General features: G+C 51.8%; 1 protein-coding gene across 3 annotated transcripts; it reads left to right on the top strand.

The window, feature by feature from the left end:
- The first annotated feature begins 1,712 nt into the window (after positions 1-1,712).
- Positions 1,713-22,932, top strand: LOC144728046 (cleavage and polyadenylation specificity factor subunit 6-like). Of its 3 annotated transcripts, none has more exons than XM_078607272.1 (8): positions 1,713-1,834; positions 3,208-3,483; positions 4,634-4,737; positions 5,400-5,545; positions 6,768-7,947; positions 8,306-8,575; positions 10,073-10,329; positions 19,302-22,932. In XM_078607272.1, the coding sequence occupies exons 1-7, from the start codon at positions 1,775-1,777 to the stop codon at positions 10,320-10,322; spliced, it is 2,286 nt and encodes a 761-aa protein (XP_078463398.1). In that variant the 5' UTR covers positions 1,713-1,774; the 3' UTR covers positions 10,323-10,329; positions 19,302-22,932. The 3 variants fall into 3 exon arrangements, with proteins under 3 accessions (XP_078463398.1, XP_078463400.1, XP_078463397.1); XM_078607274.1 differs by lacking the exon at positions 19,302-22,932 and adding an exon at positions 15,508-15,583; XM_078607271.1 differs by lacking the exon at positions 19,302-22,932 and having other exon boundaries at positions 10,073-15,583.
- Positions 22,933-24,669: the final 1,737 nt, after the last annotated feature.

Genomic DNA, 24,669 nt, shown 5'->3' on the forward strand with positions numbered 1-24,669 from the left:
GACCCCCACCGCTCTACACCGACCCCCACCCCCCTACTCCCCCCCGACCCCCACCGCTCTACACCGACCCCCACCCCCCTACTCCCCCCCGACCCCCACCGCTCTACACCGACCCCCACCCCCCTACTCCCCCCCACCCCCACCGCTCTACACCGACCCCCACCCCCCTACTCCCCCCCCGACCCCCACCGCTCTACACCGACCCCCACCCCCCTACTCCCCCCCGACCCCCACCGCTCTACACCGACCCCCGACCCCCACCGCTCTACACCGACCCCCACCCCCCTACTCCCCCCCGACCCCCACCGCTCTACACCGACCCCCACCCCCCTACTCCCCCCCGACCCCCACCGCTCTACACCGACCCCCACCCCCCTACTCCCCCCCGACCCCCACCGCTCTACACCGACCCCCACCCCCCTACTCCCCCCCGACCCCCACCGCTCTACACCGACCCCCACCCCCCTACTCCCCCCCGACCCCCACCGCTCTACACCGACCCCCACCCCCCTACTCCCCCCCACCCCCACCGCTCTACACCGACCCCCACCCCCCTACTCCCCCCCGACCCCCACCGCTCTACACCGACCCCCACCCCCCTACTCCCCCCCGACCCCCACCGCTCTACACCGACCCCCACCCCCCTACTCCCCCCGACCCCCACCGCTCTACACCGACCCCCACCCCCCTACTCCCCCCCGACCCCCACCGCTCTACACCGACCCCCACCCCCCTACTCCCCCCCGACCCCCACCGCTCTACACCGACCCCCACCCCCCTACTCCCCCCCGACCCCCACCGCTCTACACCGACCCCCACCCCCCTACTCCCCCCCGACCCCCACCGCTCTACACCGACCCCCACCCCCCTACTCCCCCCCACCCCCACCGCTCTACACCGACCCCCACCCCCCTACTCCCCCCCGACCCCCACCGCTCTACACCGACCCCCACCCCCCTACTCCCCCCCGACCCCCACCGCTCTACACCGACCCCCACCCCCCTACTCCCCCCCGACCCCCACCGCTCTACACCGACCCCCACCCCCCTACTCCCCCCCGACCCCCACCGCTCTACACCGACCCCCACCCCCCTACTCCCCCCGACCCCCACCGCTCTACACCGACCCCCACCCCCCTACTCCCCCCCGACCCCCACCGCTCTACACCGACCCCCACCCCCCTACTCCCCCCCGACCCCCACCGCTCTACACCGACCCCCACCCCCCTACTCCCCCCCGACCCCCACCGCTCTACACCGACCCCCACCCCCCTACTCCCCCCCGACCCCCACCGCTCTACACCGACCCCCACCCCCCTACTCCCCCCCACCCCCACCGCTCTACACCGACCCCCACCCCCCTACTCCCCCCCGACCCCCACCGCTCTACACCGACCCCCACCCCCCTACTCCCCCCCGACCCCCACCGCTCTACACCGACCCCCACCCCCCTACTCCCCCCGACCCCCACCGCTCTACACCGACCCCCACCCCCCTACTCCCCCCCGACCCCCCACCGCTCTACACCGACCCCCACCCCCCTACTCCCCCCCGACCCCCACCGCTCTACACCGACCCCCCACCCCCCTACTCCCCCCCGACCCCCACCGCTCTACACCGACCCCCACCCCCCTACTCCCCCCCGACCCCCACCGCTCTACACCGACCCCCACCCCCCTACTCCCCCCGACCCCCCACCCCTCTGCACCGACTCAGCGCCGCGCGCCGCGACGCCCTCAACTCGGCCGCGCGGTGGCCGCCGGGAACGCGCGCAAATGGCGGACGGAGGCGACCACATCGACATCTACGCCGACGTGGGCGAGGAGTTCGGGCAGGTGCGGGTACCCCCATCCCCCCCTCTCTCTCTCCTCTCGCTTTGTCTCTCGATCCCCTTCGGAGGATCCCCTGCGATGCGAGGAGCGGGAAGATGCGGGCTTGTTGGTGTACGGGAGGAAGGGCCGCAGTGGGGGCGAGGGGGGTGGTCAGGCCTTTCCTAGCGGCTTAGGCCCAAGGCATGCCTCACGGTTCCGGGTCTTAAGTGACCGCGTTAAGAGTTTTAACAGTCGCCGTGGGGGTTTTTGTCGTGTTGCTGAGTGAATTGTGTATGCGTTTGTGTGCGTGCGTGGTGTGGAAGCAGTTTTGTTGGCGGGGGGGGGGGTGTTCGGCGTGGTTGCCTTGCTGCGGCTGCTGAGCTGATGAATGAGACCCCCCTGACGAAAGCTTCCTTAACGAGGCTGTGATGTTCCACCACTACCACGAGATAAATAACCGCACTACAAGTTGACACAATAATTGGCGATAACCATACCGTGTCACAACCCATACGGTTTTATTCCGTATTCTTGTACAGGGAAATTGAGTTTTCAGGCCCACGCGGCGTACATCCGTTTCAATGCGGTCAACAACAATGTTTTTGTCTGTTTTGTGTTTCTCCCTTGCGATGGAACTTTGTAGGATGAACGTTGAGACTTAGAAGGGCACGGGGTGAACAATGATGTCTGAATTGGTCTGTAATAATGTCGGGGTACTGATAAGGGGTTGACAGGTAGGGATATCTGTCGTATAGGGCCACAACTAGGAGACGGAGGCTTGTGTTGCTTCCGCAACGTCGTGATTTAATTTAGTTCTCATTTTTTTAAATTTAATTTGTGATTAAATTTTGTTGTTTTCATTTTTATTATATTTTTACCTACGTGACTTTACCGAAAAAAACCAAAGGGTATAGAAGAAACTCGCCCCCCCCCCTCAAAGTGTACTACGACATGCGCCTTCGGAAAGCTGCATCTATTTACGAAAAGCAACAGCAACGCGAAACCTACAAAGGTGCTTAATCGACGCGCGCTGCCATCTGCTGTGACGACGTCGGGGGTGAGGCTATTAACAGAGAAAACGACCCTCGCCATCTACATCGTCATGCTACCTCCTGTACGCTTGGGTGGTGGCAGTGACCCCGATTCTGTCGCGCCAAAATCGGGTTTGCTGTTTGCGGAGTTTCCATCCGCCTCTGCCCCCCTTCTTCGTTCTGCGATCGGGGTATTGCACCGGAGCTCGCGTTGAGTTACACTAATTATAAAAAAAACAACGGAGAAAACCGAAACGTTTATCCGGAAATTGCGTGAGTGAAGCTGTTGCAGGGGCTGCACCTTACATTTTGTGTGTGTTTTTTTAAATCTCCGGCTCCATTGCCGCTCTCCCCCCCCCCCCGCAGGAGCAGGACTACAACCGCGATGATGACCTCTACAACGACGTCCTCGCGACGTCCACCAACAACGGCGACACACTCGAGTCGCGCCGCGCATCGATCGACGGACCGAGGGGGGGCGGGGAGCGCGACGATCTCGACTTCCCCGACTCCATGGGTGGGGGGGGGCCCCCCTCCTCCTCCTCCGCGGCCCCTGAGGGCTCCCCCAAGCCCGGCTCGGGGCCCAACATCGTCTACACGTACAGCAAACGCGTTCCCATCTACGTGGGCAACCTCACTTGGGTGCGTGCATCCGCTAACCCCCGGTCCATAGCAAGCCATCGTTTTACGTCAGATAGTACCGCCATGGGAATGTGGAATTTCCATCGCCGTTGACTCATCGCTGCCAATGGAGACGTTTCGGCTCGAAGGCTGCCTCTTTCGTGCACGTTTGCATTTGTACGGAGTGTAACCACCTACCTCTCTTTCAAGGAAGACCTGGATTTAATGAAGCGGTGCCATAAACACACGCGACGAGAGGTCAACAGCAGAGATTTACATGTCCATCTACTGCCCTATTATCAATTCACTGCTGGATGAGGGCCTCTGAATGCCATGCAGATCGTGGGGTTAATTTGACCATCCCTGCAACGATCAGTGAAGGTTGATTTTAAGAATATTTATGATTTCCTAATCTGTAATTATCCTGGAGGAATCCGATGCGCTATGAAGCTGCTATTTTTTTACAGATGTTTTATAGGGGGTGGGTTAAGGTGAGGAGCCCAGAATTGGCAGCATTTTAGAATACAGCAATTTGTTATACTGCACTGCCCCACTGCAGCCATTATGTAACCTCGCAGCCCTATGCCAAACCTGTTTGGCATTGTGGTCACCCGTCCAAGTACAATCCATGTGCAGCTCTGCTTAGCTTCTGCAATCTGCAGGGATCAGGTGCATTATAGGGTTGTTTGAAGTTGGGCAATGAAGGTGGATGGAACCTTGACATATGAACAGTATGATGCAATAAAAAAACAACATTGGAATTTATATTCTTAGGTTTCTTCGGTAAAGTCACGTAGGTAAAACATTAAAATTAATAAAAGTAAAATAAAATAATAATCACGACGTTTCGGAGGCAACACAAGCTTCCGTCTTCAGGTGGAACCGTCACAGCCACGACAGCTGTATCAAGTAAATGAGAGATTACAAGAGCCGTGACGGTTCCACCTGAAGACGGAAGCTTGTGTTGCCTCCGAAACGTCGTGATTTTATTTTACTTTTTTAATGTTTTACCTACGTGACTTTACCGAAAAAACCTAAGAATATGAATCCTTGCGGTCACGAAAGCTTCAAATCTAGAATTGGAATTTATATTTCGGGAAGTACTGAAAAAAATGCATACGGTTATAGTTGAAAAGCACTTGTGTATCCTTTACCACCCCTCCCTCCACAGTGGACCACAGATCAGGACCTGATTGAAGCTTTCCAGGCTGTGGGGGTCAGCGATGTCCTCGGAATAAAGTTTTATGAAAACCGTGCCAATGGGCAGTCCAAAGGGTGAGTCTCTTTCGCGATTGTGGACTGCCAACTTTAAATTAGCGAACGCTTTTGTATTGGTGTTCACTTCGCAATGAATGTATGTTAACACCGTCAAACGCTTAGGCAGAAAATCATTATGTTAAGTGTCTGGTGCAATCACGGGTGGCTTAAACCAGGAACTCGATAATGCTGGTTTGGCTCTCTTGACTCCCTGAACCACATCCAAGCTTTAACTTTAATATTTTTTCCAACTACATTTGAACGCGTTTTAGCATTAGCTGTGTCCATCCGTAATGTAAAGTGTTGTAATGATGGACAGACCAAATTTATCAAAACGTTGCTCAAAAGTTTGCAGACGTAATCCAGACCAAAAAGCACTTTTGCGAATATGCAATCAAATTTAGCCCTGACTGCTAACTGTTAGTTCCCATTATTGCGAACTAAATACTTCTGAGGACAAACGCATGTTGGACAGCGTTACGTAAAGCATGCACAGTCATGATTTGTCTTGTTTTTAATCCTTTCTGCAGCCACACTTTGTGAGGTATGGGCTTGCTGTTTTCACATGCAAAGTGGCTGTCCTCTTTCTACCCCATCTCCACTTCCTACACGTCTGCCTCCTACACCTAACTCACGCTGATCCTGCCACTCTTCCCTCTTCCTGCTTGTCCCTTCGTCAGGTTCGCCATCGTGAACCTGGGCTCGGATGTGGCAGCACGTAAGCTGATGGACCTGCTTCCGAAACATGAGATTCATGGTCAGGATCCCATCGTGACTCCTTGCAACCACCAGACGCTGAGCCAGTTTGAGACTCAGTCCCGAAAGAGTAAGTGTTTCTCACCCTCTATCGTTTGTGGACCGGTTGGGCGATTGGTTGGTTGATTTTGTTCTAATCAGTAGAAAAGAGCTCCTATAGACCAACGAGACCAGCGGCCTCTCTTTCATGTTTAGAGCTGTGTTTCCATGACGAGAGTGAAATAGCTAACAGTCGCACATGTACAGAGCTTTTGTCGAGTCCGCTACTGGATGAGGGCCTCCCTTCATCACACGGGTCGTGGCTTATTTAATCGTACTCCACAACACTGGTCAATGTGGATTGTTGAAGGTGGGGACAGTGAATAATGCAGTCCAGCAAGAAATACTTTTGCCCTGTCCTTTGTTGACAATGCAGATCCACAGCAGGTTATTATGTATGTGTGTATTAATGTTGAAATTATTTTTCGCACTACGTAACCAATCGTGTTAATCGGACGTGCGGAAAGTGTGCGATTCCCTTTTTGTGCATGGGAAGTTACCCTTCCAAGCACTATCTCGGCTAAACCGTGCTTAGGTTCTGAGCTCTGATGAGATGGAGTGCATTCTAGATGGTTTGGTATACTATTGATTTACGTATGTGTGTTTTAACACGTAGGCTTTAGTGACCAATGTTATCCATAATAGAGGTTTTTTGGTTAGATTGTGTGGATATGAATGTGTCGCTAAACCCGCCACCACCCGGACAGCTCAACCTTACACATTAAACCTGACCACCTGACAAACCTTACTAATTGGCTGTGTCGGGTTTAACGACGCATTTATATTTACGCAATCTGACCCAAAAACCTCTTACGGATATTTATGTTTTTGTCACTGCAAAAAGTAGTACAGCAATGAAAATGTCTTCAAAAAATCTGCACACAATTAAGGTTTGTGTTTTTAGAGGTCGTGACCTGGCCTGGAGGGGGGGAATGACCATTTAATGGAGAGAACTACTGGCTCGGTGACCTCCCATGCTTGGGTGGTGCAAAGGGAATGATCCGTGTCTTTGTTGACTGAGGTGAAACGGGAAGCAGGGAGGTGGAGATTAAATCCGCATGGAGATTGTAAACGCTCCTGAGGATTACGGATTAAGGCGTGAGTTAATAACAACTGCTACTGAGTGCAATGACTTACATTCACTCTGTAGGAGCTGTCATTGGCTCCAAGACAGATTTATTTTTTCTAAGAGAACTTAAGCCGACGTTCGACATCTGGTTATTTATTTTCTCCTTCCCCTTGTCCGTCTCCAGATTTCGGCCAGGTGGACCCCGCTCCGTGCAACTGGAGCAAGGGGGGCAGGGTGGGCCAGTCTCCCCCTCCGCATGGCCCCTCGCGCGGGGGTCCTCCCTCCGGCGGCCCACCCCACCACCCCGGCCCCCTGGGTGCCCCTGGCCCCCACGGGCCCCCCTTGATGTCCCGGGGAGTGCCGTTGTCCCTGCAGGGCCCCCCGATGATGGTGGCGGCGCTGCCCCCTCCGCCGGCCGCTCGCTTGGAGCGACCTCCGCCGGGGCAGCCGTTCCCGGGACAGCCGTTCCCGGGGCAGCAGCCTCCGCCGCACTTTAACGACCTGCCCCCTCCTCGGCCGGGATTGCTGCCCCCTCACCACCACCCTCACCCCCACGCTCACCCCCATCCTCACCAGATGCCCCTGCCACCGCATTCGATAGGTCACCACCCTCACCAGCAGCAACAGCAGCAGCAGCAGCAGCTCCCTCCTCACCACCCCCACCACCACCCTCACCATCCTCAGCACCACCCGGGGGCGGCACAACTGCCCCACGGCCCGCATGGCCCGCATGGCCCGCACGGCCCCCATGGCCCGCACGGCCCCCATGGCCCCCATGGCCCGAACGGCCCGCACGGTCCCCACGGCCCGCACGGTCCCCACGGCCCGCACGGTCCTCACGGCCCCATGGGATTCGTGCCGCCCCACCACGTAGGCCAGCAGGGGGGGCCGCCCCCTCCTCCGCCTCCGCCTCCCCCCCACGGGGCCTTCCAGCAGCGGCCCGGCCTTCCCATGCCGCCCCTCTCCTCCTCTCTGCCCCCGCCCCCGCCGCAAGTGCGGATGCTGCCCCCACACCACGGGGGCCCCGGGCCGCAGGGCCCCCCAATGATGGGGGGCGGAGGAGGACCCCCCATGGGCCACCCCGGGCAAATGCCGACGCCGCACGTCAACCCGGCGTTCTTCCCTCCACCGGGGGGAGCCGGAGGAGGAGGGGGGGGAGGAGCAGGAGGTGGGGGGGGTGGCGGCGGGGGGGGGCAGCTGCCCCCAATGCCGCCGCCTAACGCGGGAGGAGGAGGGGGAGGTCAGCAGCGTCCAGATGGTGGGAGAGGGGGTGGCCCCCCGGGCCCTCCAGGTCCGCCGGAGCAGTTTGTGAGGCCGCCGCCGGGATACGAGAGGGGGGAGTACCGACCCCCCCCGCAGGAGAGGTGAGCGTGTGCTGATTACGCCGTGCATTGTTATCAGAGCTGGGGATTGGTTGGGGCAACAGCTGTCAGGGAGCGATTGTTGAAGGCTGTGGACATGTCCATGCCTGGCCACATTTCCCCTCTTCCCCCTTTCCTTACCATTTATTATTTTAGAATGCGGCTGGGGAAGACGGCGGAATGTTTAATTGCTCGTCAACCAACCCTCCCCATGCATCTCTATTTTTTGGTCGTGTAACGTCGTAAAGCCTAAATCATGTATCTGTTTTTTTAATGAAACGATTAACCAAATGTGCTCGTAAATTGAACGTACGAATGCCACTGCCCACCACGCCTGACCCCGTTCGCTCTGCCACCCCAGCCACCGGGAGGCCGAGGGGCCCCAGCTGACGGAGACGGAGTTCGAGGACATGATGACGCGGAACCGCGCCGTGTCGAGCAGCGCCATCTCGCGCGCCGTCTCGGACGCGAGTGCCGGCGACTACGGCAGCGCCATCGAGACGCTCGTGACGGCCATCTCCCTCATCAAGCAGTCCAAGGTGTCGGGGGACGAGCGTTGCCACGTGCTCGTCGGCTCCCTGCAGGACTGCCTGCACGGCATTGAGGCCAAGTCCTACGGCTCGGGGTCCAGGTGAGGGGACCGAGCGGTGTGAGCGATGGGCGGAGTGGGGGGGCAGTGATAACAAGGAATGAAAGAGGCTAAAGGCAGTGATGGGCAACCCGGATGAGTGGGTGGGCCATGTGAGCACGGCCCTCCTTCACCTCGGTGGGCCGCAAGCTTGACATGGTACTTGTGCACCAATCACGACCCCGCGCATGTATGTGCGGACGTTGAACGTCTTTCGCACCGTATGTAGCCAACCGTGCTAATCGGAGCTACAATGATAGTGCTTGGTCACCTGATCACAGTGCAAGGATGCACTTCTGCGGCCGTCTGGAACGCACTTCCTTTCGATATTACGAAGACACTGGTGCGATGCACTTTTAAATCTAGATTGGAACTAATTTCTTTAAAACCTCCGATTAGCACGGTTGGCTATGTACAGTGCGAAAGAAGTTCAACATAAATGTATACAAGGCATTCCTGGGTTATTTGGTTGGTGACATTGCCTGGCGGAAGCACGTTTCGCAGTTCGAATTGTGCAGCCACCCTGATTAATGCTGCGGGTGTATTAACCGGAAAAAATAATACATGCTGTCTGCGGCCAAGTTAGAAAAATTATCCTCTAATTACTATTTTGGAGCATTAATAGCAATCGTTGCAAAACGCGTTGGGCATTGTCGTAAAAAATGGTTACCGTTTAATATTGTTTTTATATGTCAAAATGCCACGTATTTAATGGTCATATTAATATCAGGTGTGTGTGTGTGTAAAAGGCTGGTAATCTGTGTGGGGGACAATTGTTTTAAAAATGAGACAACTTGTCATGATTTGTCGGACACTGGTAAAATCAGAGTAGGTGTCTGGGTGTGTGTGCGTGTGGGATTATTGTGGGAAACTTGTACAATCAGGCGAGATACCTGGGTACTTATGGGTTCATGTGTACAATCAAAATCACCCGAGACACACTTAGACCAGGCCACCATGAGGCGCTCTGTGGGATGCTTGCGACTCACGAGCCGCAGCTTGTCCACCTCTGGGCTGGGGCAAGGGGCTCGCCAACCCACGACTTGATTCTATACGGCCCGTGGCCACGTAAGGCCCATCGCCCTGACTGGCAAAGAGTTGAAGGGGCTAGATGGAAGGGACATGAAGGGTTAGGGTGGGGTGAAGAGGTTTGGGCGAGAATTGATTGGGGGTGAGTGTCGGTTTGAGACTCGAGGGGTGAAGAGTGTAAGGTGGGAGGGGTGACAGGTAATGGGGTCCTTGGGTGTGTGGCTGAAGGTTTAAGTTAAGAGGTGATGGGATGACGGTGGGAGGCGGAGGGGTTCAGGTGTAGGGGTGAAGGGATGGTGGATTTGGATCACAGGCGAAGGGATTGAGAGCTTAAAGTTCCAGATGAGCATTGCCCCTGATAGTTACATGATCAGAGGCCACTTCGATTTTTCTCACCGTCAACCGCTAGCCCTCTAAACGTTTTCCGCCTTCTCCTCCCCCGCCCCTCGGGGTCCCGCCCCGCACTCTCAGGAAACGCGAACACTCCCGCGATCGCGATCGCGAACGCGATCGGGACCGCGACCGAGACCGCGACCGCGACGGGGAGTCCGGGCGCTCGCGCGAGAAGTCTCGGCGCCACAAGGGCAGCGGCAGCCAGCGCTCGCACAGCCGCGAGAAGTACGACGACTACTACCGCGAGGGGGGGGGCGGCGGCCGCGAGCGAAGCCGCGAGCGCCGGGACAAGGAGCGCGACCGCGACAGGGAGTACCGCCACCACTAGAGACGAGGTTTGTGAACCGCAGCCGCCGCCGCACATGCACGCACACGCACGCACACGCACGCACACAGACACGCGCGCGCGATGCCCGCTTTTTGTATAAGACGGGGGTTTGCGAATCGCGGCTTGCAAATCGCAGTCGAAAAGTGCAGGGAAAGCGACGTGCGCGGGCGTGCGCGTGCCTCCTACGTGCCCAGTGTGGGCGGAGTGACGCCACCAAAAGGCGAGGTTTGTGAGAATCGCAGCGGCGGTCGCTGGAGAGCAACGCGCGCGCACGGGGGGGGCGTGAGTTGCACAGCAACGACATCGCGTCTGAATATCGCGAGGGCGTGACCGCCGCCGCTGGGACAAGGTTTGTGAAACGCAGTCGGGAAATTATATTCACACGTTTGCACGCGCACACACAAAATGCGCGGGTGTGTGTCTCTCTGGGTGTAGCGATGATATCGAGCGGGAGTAATGACACCACGAGACAGGTTTGTGAAGCACCGCCAACAAAGCTACACGCAGACCACATGTCCACACACAAACTTACCTGTGGTCGCACACGCGCACACATGCACACACTCCACAAGTGTGCACACACGCACGCGTGTTGGCTCACCGAGAAAAGGTAACGTCACTTCTGTGTAATCTGCCAGATGAGCAGCTGTGCAGCTTACACACTGCCCTTTACACACACACAGCGGCATCTATTGCTTAGACACAAACGGTCACCCAGCAAGTCTTTGTGGTAATTACCGTGTTCTCTGGATTGTTAAGACGCTGCGGAAAGTTAAGACGCACCCAAAACCTTTTATCGGGTGAAAATAAAGTTGTGCAAATCTGGTCACACACAGAAACCCACTGAACGATAAGATGCACGCCCACCTTTTACTTAAAAATACAGGGGGCAAGAGTGCATCTTATAATCCGAAGAACACGGTAATTCATTAATGTACTGCTGGTGCAGTGCATGTGATGGTTTGTATATTACATACGATACGACTTCAAGGGCAAGGACACTACCAGCTTACTTGACACACAACTTTAATATTTACGATATCTGCCACCGGACGGTAAGTTTATTTTTCTTTGGTTGTTTTTGCTGCCAATTCCACTTGTGGCTTGCTGGTGTCGCGTCACGGGACCAAGAGTTAATGTTCGGAACTCTCGGCGGAGCAAGCGGCGAAACCACCTCGTGTCAGAGAATGACCCCGGAAGATGATGTCACTGAGCAACTCCTGAAGTCACTTCAAACGGGGGGGCCCCTCTCTGCGCGCACTTAAGAGAAAGCGTTTCGATACGCCTCGAGTGTCCGCCGCGTGACAGATTGAACCAACGATCGTTAGTCAACAGAGCTGGAATAAGCCAAGTTTTTAAAAATTAAAACCAAAGATAGTTTTAGTTTGGGTGAAGTCTTAATAGCCAGGTTGAAACCATCAAACACGCTGCGTTTGAGAACTCGGTTTAAGCAACGGCAGATGAAACTGATTCAAACGCAGGATCTTTGGCAGAGCTGTCTCGGCCTCTGACCCCAAATTCACCGTTTGAGGCCACCTGACCACCTCGAAGCTCAAGGTTTTTAAAGCTGTCAACTGCCTTGGCGGCTTTATTGTTTGTGGCGATGTTATCCCTTCTACGCTGATCGCTCATGGTGAGGGCAAGCGTTTGATGAGGAGTGTTAGAGCCCAAGAGCGACGATCGCTATTTGTGCTTGGGTTTCACTCCCTTGGTGTGCAAGTGGAGTGAAGAAAGACTGGGAGAGAGGGGGGTGTTTGGAAGGGGGAGCTCATGTATAATACCTTACAGTATTCCTAAAATATACGTTTATTGCAAGGTAGTGCTCGTAATAACACGAGCGATGTGTGTTTTTTTTAATTTTGTACGGTCACTTTGTTTACCTTTTATAGATAAGTTAAACGAAAATAACGTTTTTTAGTCAAATCAAAATTGTAACTTATAACTAAGCATCATTTTAACACTTGCTGTAAGGAAGTGTTGAGCACCTGCAGTTATTTTCCAGTGGTGTGGAATTTTTTTCAGTGGTTGTTTAGGTTCACCTATACTTAAATAATATAATTGATGATTAATATTTATATCCCCCCCCATAAAGTAACCAAATGCCCTCGGAGCATCGTTTTTTTTTGCCTTTAGGGACCTGCTGATTGATGGCAGCTGTCCCTGTGTGGCACAAGGTGAACTCGGCACCTGGTTTGCACGTGGGCATTCATGTCAGGTTAGGGGGTTGACGATTGCTGTGTAATCTCAATTGAGCAATTCACGCGTTACTTTTAGAACGCATCAAATTTTGGAGGATGACGCCAACGCGCAAGGGGGGGGTAGGGGGGGGGGGCGGCTACTATTGCGAATGACGTCAGGGGATCTTTTAACGCCCACTGTGACGCGGACGTGACGCGTATATTTTTTTACGGTTTATAAACCCGCGGTGTTAATCAGGGGTGGCCTGCCGAATTCGAACCGTGAACCCGCTGCAGCAAACGACGAACGCGCCACCGCTGGGGCAACGTCACTGCCTCGCTTCTAAAAGTCCGGTCAACCAAGTCGGGGGTGGGGACAATGAAATGGTCGTGAAGTCCGCGCACGTGTTTACAATGTGTGTGCGTAATGTCGAGACGTCTTTCGCACCGTACCTAGCCAACCGTGCTCATCGGAGCTACAACGATGGTGCTCGGTCAACATGATCACAATGCAAAGGAGGGTGCGCTTCTGCGGCCGTCTGGAACGCACTTCCGGTGGAAAACGAATTTATTTAAAACCTCCGATTGGCATGGTTTGGCTACGTACAGTGCGAAAGAATTTCAACATACCCCATTGGAACCTCATTTGCCAGTAAAAATATGATAATTGGTTTTTTACCCTTCTATCTGGCAACAAAACTGACACCTTTTTTTTACAAGGAGTCATGTTTACATAGACCACAATACCTGCAGTCATAATGCAAACAAAAAACATAACTCTGATAATGTGCACTGTCCTTGAAGTTGATTGGTCCACACCCGAGACAGCTTTCCTTAGAGCCTAGTCTCACATGGGTTGGACCAGATGACGCCAAGATAGAAGGGTAAAAAAACAATGATCAAGTTCAACATAAATACATACAAAGGATTCCTGGCTTATTTTGGTGGAAACATTGCCTGGCGGTAGCACGTTTTGCTGCTTGTTGCAGAGGTTCGCGGTTTGAGTCGTGCGGCCACCCTGATTAATGCTGCGGGTGTTTTAACCTTAAAAATACTACGCGCCATCTCGCTTCCAAGTTAGAAATATCATCCTCGGATTACTCTTTTGGAACGTAAATAGCAATCGTTGCACCCCTACCGTGAAAACTTATTAGGCCCTTTTTGAAAAACTATCATAATAAATCACATTCCAGATGTGCCATTTTAGCAAAACGTGGTGGGCATTGTCGTAAAAATGGTTACCGTTTAATATTCTTTTTTAAAATGTTAAAACGGCACTTACGTATTTTATGTACATATTAATATCAGGTGTGTGTGTGTAAAAGGCTAGTTATATCTGTGTGGGGGATATCATTTGTGTAAAAATGTGACGTGTCTTGATCTGTAGGGCACTTGTACAAATCAGATTGGAAATCTGGGTGTGTGTGCGTGTCTGGGATTATTGTGGGAAACTTGTACAATCAGGCGAGGTACCTGGGCTTCGTATGGGTTCACGTGTACAATCAAAACAGATATCGGGGTGTGGGATAATTGTGGGAAACTTGTACATTCAGACGCGAGACAGCTTGAGTGTGTGAAAAATTGGTGCAGAGTAGGTGTGTTTCGGATGTTGGACGCTCCTATAATCGTCCCGAGTCCAATCAGGCTGGATGTCTGGTGTATGTGGGATGCTTGTACAGCATAGCTGGGCTTTTACGATGAGACTTTATATCTTTGAGTGTGCGTGACGCTTGTGCAATCAGCATAGATATCTGTGGGACACCTGTACTGAATAGATCGTCGGGCTTGTGGGAACACTTGTTACAATCGGACTGGACATTTGCGCTACGTTTCGAAACTTTTGTTGACTCGGACGAGTACAGTCAAAATAGATATATGGGAGTGTGTGTGTGTGGGACGCTTGTACAATCGTGAATAGATATTTGGTGGGATAATTGTGGGTCATTTTTTATAATCGTACTTGATATCCTGAGCTGATAAGTCGTGCAAATAGGACGGGATACCCTGTGTATACGGGGGATACCTGTTAATGCTCAGTTTAGATGTCTGTGTGCATGCTCTAGACGTTTATTAAACGGGAGTGGATGCCTTGAGTGTGGGACGCCTCTACAATGAGGTTACGTAATGCGGGGACACTGGTATGATAAGGTTTGCAGATTTTGGATTTTAGCCGGGTGTTTTGTTCAGGTTACTTGAGTTCATAGCAAGTGTCTAATGTGTGTGGTTTGCATGGTACCTAAATAATGTGTTTTTTTTTTATATATATCAGTTGTATGTACGTTCATGGTTTAAGTAGTGTACAAGGTTTAACTTTGAGCATAGCAGTCGTTCTGCGTGTCTGTGGGTCAAATCCAGCACATTCTGCAAATGATGAGAAAACTCATCATGACAGAAATGCGTTCGGGCTGGATACGAATTGGCTAATCACATGACATGCGATGCATGATGGGAGTTGTGCCTTCCTGCTGTTTGTGAGCGCACCTTTGTGTGTTGTTAATTCGACGCATGCGGATGCGTATTATTAATTAAGTAATAGCGTGTTTACTTATTAATACACACGCGACGCTGTTTTGGTCATTAGGGTGTTTTGACCATACTTCACTACGCTGGTCCATGTCGGTTGTTGAAGAGGGGCGGGGTGGGGAGCCCAGGACCGCTTCAGATATCAATCGCCACTGATGTTCGCTGTGGTCGAAAATCAAACTCGGGTTGCCAGGTTCTCATAGTGCAGTGTGCTAACCACTGCTGTCACCGAGTGTGTATGTGTAACATTATTTCAACTTGGGCGACATTTGTGCAATAAACCTTAATGTGTAGGACGCTCATGCCAGTAGACTTCCGAGTATGTGTAGGACACTTGGTGCTATTAGATAAGTACATATATATATATTTTTTATATTTGTATGTTAAGTCAATCTCAGGATTTTGTAAATTTACCAGCAGTTTTTCGAAGCATATATTGATCATAATAATAAAAGCGTTCCCCCCCCGCGGGTATGTTTCGACAGGGTTCGTTCGAAGCGAGGTGACGCTTGAGTTTGCGTCAGAGCAAAACAAATAAACGACTCCAAATGACTAAGACAATCCCTGGCCTCAGTCGTCGTGGTACGTGTGTTTTTGTGGCACAGCGGAGTCCAGCAGTGCAGAAACAATCCCCCCCCCACCTCTCCCTCCTCCTGGCTCGCTTTGCTCTTCTCTCGCGTATCTTGCAAGCGTCTGCTACAGTCGGGTGCACGGCTGCACCACGGGAATGTTGACCCAGTTTACAAACCAACGGCTCGCAGCGCCCTCCTCGGTGGACCCAGGGTACAGAAATCGTGACGACATCGAAGCAATTTTTAGTGAGGTTTTACGGTAAGAATTCACGCAACTGCTAGCCAAGCACGACATTTACGGTATTGGGTGTCGTAAATTTAGGAGAGATCTTAACGAGTCGGGACCGCTCACAAGTCGATCGTAACCGATTCTAGTTCGTAACGTTTTATGACAATGTCAATAGCATTTATCATATTTTCATACTTAGTCACAGGCCTGGTTAAACGCATGGAGTTGTGACATCATGCCCAGCGTGTTGACTAGGCACTTGTGTGGTCTTCCTGTCATGTGATTGGTAGGTGCAGTGTAAGTGATGACTTAATTCCCAGCAATAGCTCTTAGGAGAGTGAGAGTTAGGATCTCACTACGAATCCCCCCACTTTTACTTGTGATCATTTCTCTTTCGACTTGATCATACTACAATCGTAGCCTGCTTGTTCATGGGAAACATTAAGAGCATTGTATCTGTACTCTACCCCCAGGTACTGGTGTCATTGTGGCTGTGGTTTCAGACGCACAAAAGGAGTCTGGGACTCGCTAGCTGTCGGACAAATTATTGTCGCGCCCCAAAAGCACCACAAATGACACATTTTTGAAAGTTACACGTGTAAACGTTAAAATTACACGCGTAGCGAGTACCCGGAGAAAACCCGCAAATGCATTCAAGGGGCATAACACTCAAAGATCCACACAGATGGGTTTACAAATCATTGCTTCTTTACTGCTACCGCCTGGGCCACTTGCCACTTCTGCGCCCACAAATCTGCATCCTGATTCTGTGAAAACTGCAAACCTCGAGCCGGGTACAAGTGCTTGTCCATAGCGTCTGATGCGTTGTGTGCGTGCGTGTGTTCAGTTGTACAACCGATTGAGCAGTTGAATCTGACTTTCTGTGGTCGATGACTTAGGCCCCTTGAAAAATAATTCCGGTCACCCGGAAAGGTTCTGCCTCCCGAAGGCAGGAACTTTCCACCCCCCTCACCTTGCAAGTCACACGCAATGGCATGTAGCTGGTGAGACCAATGACGGCACCAAACACTGCCATCACCTCCCGTCCAGCGGCACATCTCAGATCGAAAAAAACATAGACGTCGATTTTCTTTTTCTGTTGCTCACCGCCGAGAGGGGAAACCTAAGATGCAAAAATGAGAGAGAAAAAAAATCCTCCACACAACTGTAAAAGTTACATGAAGAGAACTGCAAGTATTGGGAACACAAATGTCTCGAACGCAAAGGGCCTTACATCACAGCTCATTTCAACCCTGCAGCAATCGAGCCTTGAGAGGGGGGGCGGTGAGGGGAGGCGGGGTCAGGGGTTACCCGCAGTGGCATCTGTCCCTACAGGGCACGGGGTGTAGACCGCACGGGCTTGCCGTGAATGGGTGCGGTCTGCCATCAGGGGGCAATGTTACGCTGTGGGTTTTTGAACTTGGCTTGAACACCAGCGGTAGTGTGTTGCGTCACGTTTACGTGAAGCGGGGGTTTCACTGCACCTTGGTGCGAGCGGTGGGGGGACCGTGTGATGATGTGTGCGGGTCGTGGACGGCTGGATAACTTCTGTACCAGTGCGGAATGACAGCGATGGTATTTACTCGGTGTACGTATGTTTAACTTCTTTCGCACCGTAGGTAGCCAACCGTGCTAACCGGATGTGCGGTGCTGTGAGGTGGCGTAAAAACACCTCCGCTCATGCGGGTAAGGGATGGGTAAAGAGGACGTTCAGGTCTCAATGCTAACGGTGGGAGGGGAGGGTGGGGGCTCTGTTATTATTTATGAGGTACGTGGATTGATTTGTCACTTCTGTAACAGGCAGGATTGGTTGAATTTTTTTTCACTGATAGTCGTTGCTGTGAACTTGTTTAAACACCTTCGCTGTGTGCGTATTTGAGATACATGTGTATTTGAGATGCGTAAGGAGGAGATTAATTTGCAATGTGTGAGCGGTGTGGGCTATTGATGTACACCTTTGGGTTTGTGGATGTGAGTCACTTCTGTACCATGGTGGAATGATAGGGATTGTATTTACACCAGCAGGCTGTGTTGTGAAATTGCTTCAGCACCTCGGCTGGGGTGTGTTAGGCTTATCTAAAGAGGTGGGGAGGGGGGTCACTTTTATTGGCGTTAGCGGTGGGGACCGTGTATTGACCTATGGGGGTTATAAGGTCGTGCTTATCACACACAAAGTGCCTGCCACAAATGAACCACAATACCTTGCTGATCTCGTCACGGAGCATAAACCATCACGCGAACCTGGGTCATCCTTGTAGCGGCTTTTGGTGAACCATTGAACAAAGACGGTCACTGCATCGCGCGCTTTCAGATGCGCTTCTGCGGCCGTCTGGAATGCTCTGGATATTAGGAAGCCACTGGAGCTATGCACTTTATAATCATCCAGTTGAAAACTCATATCTTTAGAACTGTTTTTTGTTGTTGTGTTTCCCCCACACCTCCAATTATCACGATTGGCTAGGTAGGGTGCGAAAGAAGTTCAACATTCATATAAACCCCGGCTGACATCGAGTTTTGCTCAGCATTGTCATTTAAACCTGCAAGCAAAAGTTAACGTTCATCGCGGTCAAATCAGTCTAATTGAAGTCCAAATTACAAGCCACGTGTGCGATCACTGCTCACGTGCAACCCCAATAAAGTAATTAATACATCGCTCCGTGAACTTCATTCGCACCCCCTCCTCCTCTTTCTCCTCCCACTTTGCTGCGTGAATCGCTTAGGCGCTTGGTGAGCGTGATCTCGTGGAGGAGGGAGGAGGAGGTTAGGGAGAGAGAGAGAGGAGATAGAACGTGCGCTCACCCAGGGCCGCTCGTTGAGCTGCCTGCCGCATCGACAAAGTTGCCGCGGCGAAACTGTTCACGTTTGAAGCCGAATCGCGAATGCGGGGACCGTGGTTGATTTGTGGTCATGTGTGATCGATGCTGTTCATGTAACGTTCGTCACTCAAAGAAAATTTGAATCCATTGCGATTCCGTCATTTTATGCACACCCAACCGATGGTGTAAAAGTAAAAAAAGATATTTATCCTAAAAATAAAAAGTTATTCGGATTTAACAGTAAATTTTTGACATGTATACCATCTTCATCAATTATCTGCCGGATAAAGGCCTACCCCATTCCGTGCGAGTTCTAAGGTTTTGACCATACTTCACCACGCTGGTCAGTGCGGTCTGGTGAATGAGGGTGCGGGCGGGGGCGCAGGACCGGTTCAGATAAAAGTTCTCGCCGCTGATGTCGGCCGCGGCGGGGAGTCGAACTCGAGTCGCTGGGTTCAGCGCAGCACGCGCTACCACTGCGCCACTGCTCCACCCGGTATCGATGTAAGCGAGCGTAAGTGGGTCATCGGGTCTCGTCCGGGATTTTAAAATGATTGCGGTTCGGTCTCCCGCTTGTGTGTTAATGACAAGGAGAGCGAGAGAGAGAAAAAAACAACCCATTGCCGTGTGACTGAAATGAAATTCCTCTGTTTGTACCGTAGGTGGCACAGAGCACAGACAGGCTAGCACTCGCTGCTTGGCGTTTGTGCCTCCCCCTCCCACCCTTCCCACTTCCCCTCCCTGCCCTGCCCATGTATTCGTTGTGAACCCACCCCAGCGCTCTCAGATTATCATTGCACTGTGGCTGCCCACGTTCATGCGAATGCAAACAAACAAACAAAAACGGACTTGCGGTCGATCCGATGACCGCACGAGACGACCACCAATCGTCTCTTCGCAACGTCGCCCACCAGCCGTCTCGTCGTCCACCAGCCGTCCCGTCGTCCACCAGCCCAGCCCAGCTCAACGCGAGGACCTCATCCCTCCCACGCTCTCTCCACGTACGTGATGTCTGTGCGCTCGCAAATCTCCGTGTTTTCGCTTGGAATCGTTGCGTCGGTTTTTGTCACGCGGCGCTTTTCGCAACGCTTCTGGCCTCCCCTTAGTCCTCCACGCTGCCCTGTCGTGCCAGCCTTCTCGCCTCGCCGATGTAGACCCGGGAGTGGGTCAAACTTTCCCGGTGGGCCCGCACCCGTTGCAACGAGAGAGGCGGATGCGGTGTGTGGCTCGGGAGCAGAAAAAATGTCCGGGGGTCGTCAAACCCGGATAGACCCGGCTAAAGTTAAGCCCCGCAAACGCGTTTCTGACTCCTCCGTGTGTTCGCCATTTCGGCGGAATGGAGCGACGGGCCGCGCTGTGCCGTTGTTGAGATTTTCGTTTGGGTGTGGAGGCAGAAAAGTCGGGAACCAATCAGGCCGTGGGGGAACGGGGGGGGGCTCGTGCTGAGGAAGCGCTCGCTCACCCGCTCGTGGCTGGTTCTTTTTTTTTCTGCCTGGAAATACACGGCTTTGCAACCCCAACGGTGGAGAATTATTCGCATATAGCAAAACGATACTGAATCGCAACGGCGCAGGAGATGATATTGATTGGCTCGAGTGGAAATTGGGCAGTTCTCCTTCCTGATTGTGGCTCCCGGCTACATTTTTGTGTGCTGCGGTCGTCATGGGCTTCAAATTGCCCTCCTTGCTGCGCTGGACGGCGCGGAGGTAGCTCCCACAATGCAAGGACGACGTCTCAGCGCGGTCGCAGGCCCACCCTCCCATTCGCGAGCAGAGACGAGTTGAGGCTTTCAGTGTGGCTGCCAAGCCCCTTAGAGGGCGCTGGAGTTATACGTCACGGTGCGCAGGTGGCTGTGACTTTTTTAATTTTTCTCGCGTACCGAAGCTTCAAGCTTCCTGTGGAACAGCCCTAAGACGCAGGGGTTTAATGGCGCACCTACAAATGCAGCAGCCGTTTTCATTTTATTTGTAGAGCTGGCGTCTCCCTTTACGGTTGGCGATGCCCGGCATTTTCCGATGATGACCGTGGTGAAGACGGCGATGTTTGCTGAAAAGTAGAAATTCGGAGAGAATTTACCCTTTCCCGTAAGGGGGTGGGGGGGGGGGTTGGCGTTTTCCAAATGAATGTTGCGTTGTAAAGTTGTCGCGAGCTTTGCTTTTTTTTAATCTTAATAATAGTGATGTACGCGTTGTTTTGGTTTGTTGCTAGGCCAGAGTGTTAATTGTGTTTCGTACAATCGAACCTGTTACAGATTTAAGGCTTCAAAGTTTAGAAACATTGTAAACCGTGATAAAGTTCGCTTGATAAGAATCGGGTGGCGCAGCCTAGGGCGTGGTGTGGATTGCACAACCGCGCTATAAACCCCGCGACCCGGTTCGATTCCTGACCGTGGCTGACATAGGTGGCGTCTGTTGTCCCCGACCGATGTGAGCGGCCGTGCGACATGAATAGACGAGTCAAATTATTTACCTGCTCACAAACGAGCGTGGTGGAAATTCCACATTCCCGCGGCTATTTTCATGATTATTTCTGTTGATGATCATCACTTAAGATGGCAATGAGACCCACGATTTGACCTTTACGGCCTTCCGATTGCGAGTTAAGCTCTCGGGCTCTCTCACGGTCGTGCTGACGGCCTGGCTTGATCACGAGCACACACGGACCTGTAGGCATGCCAAGAGAGAGTTTTGAGGTTTGTTTCGGCCGTGTGCTGTTGTGCATGTGATGTTTGAAATAAAGTCTTCTGAACGAAGGAAGAGGAATTTACAATCACAACAAACTAAACAACTCGACACACACGTCAATAACACTACCCCAAAGTATATAATAGATGACGTTTTATGCAAATGGTTTTCCTTCATAGCACATGTTATTGATGAACGTGTTGTTATTATGCACCACTGCCATCACAGTAGCCGCATGACCAAATCACCAGATCATGTGTTTGAAGGCTGCTTGAATAATGTTGTTTGCTAAAATGTTAAATGCAGTTCGGTTTATTTTTGACAACATTTTTTTTCTTCCATTTTGTTGTTCATGTACAATACAATACGTACGACAGCGATATAATGTTCTAATAATCATTTTGAGCCCTTTGTCAGTCCGCCGATCGATGGAGGCGTCTCCTCCCATGCCACGTCGGCAATCGGTGGTTGTTTGACCATATTCTAGATTTGAAGCTTTCGTGACTGCAAGGATTCATACTCTTAGTTCTTTCGGTAAAGGCACATAGGTAAAACATGAAATTAAAATTAATAAAATTAATAAAAACAATAAAATCACGACGTTTCGGAGGCAACACAAGCTTTCGTCTTCAGGTGAAACTGTCACAGCAAACTTGATACAGATTTTTTGCTGTGACAGTTCCACCTGAAGACGGAAGCTTGTGTTGCCTCCGAAACGTCGTGATTTTATTGTTTTATTTTATTATTAATTTTAATTTCATTTTTTACCTACGTGACTTTACCGAAAGAACTAAGAGTATGTTTGACCATACTTCGCCACGCTGGTCAGTGCGGGTCGGCGAAGAGTGGGGAGAGGAGGTCGAGCAGCGGCTCGGATGCCACCCGTTGTTGGCCGTGGACAGGAATCGAACTCGGGTCGCCCAGTTCACAGCGGTGGTGTGTTTCAATCACCGCGCTAACCCCGCACCCACACAACAAAATGCTTGCGTAGGTATGAAGAAGTAATTTTCACCATCGCAGCTGATTAAAAGTTTAAAATTGAGCGGGTTGTGTGGGAGTTGAATCGTAGAAAATTGAGATGAACGGCTTGGACTCACAGCCACGATGACGAGACGTCATCTCCCTCACCTTTGCCTGTATATTTGGAGTTTGCGTGTCTCTCCGTGGTCGCGTGGATTTTCCCCCTCCGGCTCCTCCTGTTTTTACCTCCACGTTCAGAAACATGCCTTTAGAATATTTGGCTGCAATAAATGTCCACGTGATAACCCACACTCCGTTGAGCTATCATTTGTGGCCAAGTCGCTTCTGAAAAAGAGCTTTTTTTAGCTCAGTGGACCTTGCCTGGTAAAATAAACATTTTCGACACGTCTCTCTCCATGACCGAGCCATCGCGATGTTCTTTTCTGCGTGTTGCATAAACAAAAAAAAAATACGTGCATTTGTAAAACGAGTTGGATTTTGAAATGGGTGAAAAATAAAATGTAGTTGCGTTCGCAAGCTGTTGCGAATGTTGGCGTTGGATTGTGACCGTTTCGTCGATTCTGGCGACAATGTTGACAACAGCTTCACTCGTACGTTGGCAAAAAGTAAAGAGACTGTTTTGTGAAAACCGTTCCGAGTTGCATTCAAATTCTTGCCCAGCGTGTGTCTGTGTGAAAACTTAATTTACTTCTTGAAAACGAATTTCTTTAGATCTGCTTTTTGTGTTTGGTTTGTTGTCCTTTCACCCCCCCCCACCTTCAATTATCACGGTTGGCTACGTACGGCGCGAAAGAAGTACAACAAATGTGTACGTGTGTGGACGGTGAACACTTCAGAGCAAGTTCAAGCTGTGCTCCATGCCCAAATACTGCACTGGGTGTGGGCGGTTAATTGGTCGCGTCGGATAAGTGACGGCCGGGATACGAGACGTTCTACTACTGTTAAATAGATCGTTGAGAAAGATCTTTAAGCATAAGAATACAACTTAAAGGGAAGACTTTCCCCCCCCCCCCACCACGTGTACGGTGCCTAGAAACCCACGAATGATTGCCCTTCGATGAAACCAAGCGAAGAAGCGACCGAGAACCACTGCCCATGGATTAAATTGACCGGTGATTGACATCTTCTTGGTTCTTTCGGTAAAGTCACGTAGAATGTAAATAATTAAATAATAACAATACAATCATTCTCACGACGTTTCGGCCACAACGCAAGCAGCCGTCCTCAGGTGGAGAACAGGTCTGTCGAGAAGACAGAGTCTGAATGACACACCCCATGCTTGGAGCGTCTATTTAAGCTGGGATGATTGACAATTTACATGCTTTTTGTCGTGCGCAGCTCCCCAAATGAACCGTCTCGCTCGGAATTGAAATATTAATACTGCTGGAGGAATCCGATGAGCCATGAAGCTCTTTTTTTGCACAGGCGTCCACTGGTGCTCCTGAACCAGTTGTGGAAATTCCACCTTCCCTTGGGGTGGGTGGGTGACCATTGCCTCCATTGACCAACCACCGTCGCGACTTTTCACAAAGTGATGCGCGTCAAACCCACAGATTCACACACAACACACAGCGGGGTCTCTTCCTGTCACTGCAAGGGGCTACAATGTAGCAAGTGGGAGAATTAGAATCGCAGTTGTTTGCCGGATCAAACAAACATCCCCCCTCGTACCCGTTCAGTGTGGTGGTTAAGACGCATGCAGTGACGGGGGATGCGAACTCGAATTGTAAATGGTTGTAGGTTTACTCTCCAGCACACGTGTGTGCTGTTCTAGTCAAGAATTGGCATGTTTTGTTTTACGTGACGCAACATTACTAATTGGTTGTGGCGGGTTTAACGACGCACTCATATTTACGCGATCTAACCCAAAACAACTTATGGACTTCATATTCTTTGGGTCTTTCGGTAAAGCCACGTAGGTAGAATAAAAAAAATATCACGACGTTTCCATCGCAACACAAGCAATCGTCTATTTTTTTTCACCTGATGACGATTGCTTGTGTTGCGATCGAAACGTCGTGATATTATTTTTTCTATCTACGTGGCTTTACCGAAAGACCCAAAGAATATGAATTCCTGCAGTCAACAAAAGCTTTAAGTCACTTATGGACTGTCACGACTTTCCACAAAGTGGTGCTCGTTAACAACAACAACCGCCACTCGCCACTAAGTGCCGGTAACGTCACCGCACCGCCTGTGCCAGGCTATGTGCACGTTGAGGACACGTGAAGTGTCGAACGCCTGCTGGCAAGGAGGTCAAGGGGCAGTACCAAGGTGCCACGGGTCGCCCGACTGAGATAACTGGCCGATGCACCATCTGTGCCCCCTACTGTGCATGTCAAACCCACAGATTCACACACACACA

This window comes from Lampetra planeri, chromosome 27 (genome assembly GCF_965212315.1).
Source record: "Lampetra planeri chromosome 27, kcLamPlan1.2.h2, whole genome shotgun sequence".
NCBI lineage: Eukaryota > Metazoa > Chordata > Hyperoartia > Petromyzontiformes > Petromyzontidae > Lampetra > Lampetra planeri.

Bases quoted from the DNA above. Each gene is read 5' to 3' on its own strand.
- LOC144728046 (XM_078607272.1), top strand. From the start codon at position 1,775: ATGGCGGACGGAGGCGACCACATCGACATCTACGCCGACGTGGGCGAG. The intron at 5,546-6,767 runs GTAAGTGTTTCT...GTCCGTCTCCAG, and splicing joins TGAGACTCAGTCCCGAAAGA to ATTTCGGCCAGGTGGACCCC. The intron at 8,576-10,072 runs GTGAGGGGACCG...CCGCACTCTCAG, and splicing joins TCCTACGGCTCGGGGTCCAG to GAAACGCGAACACTCCCGCG.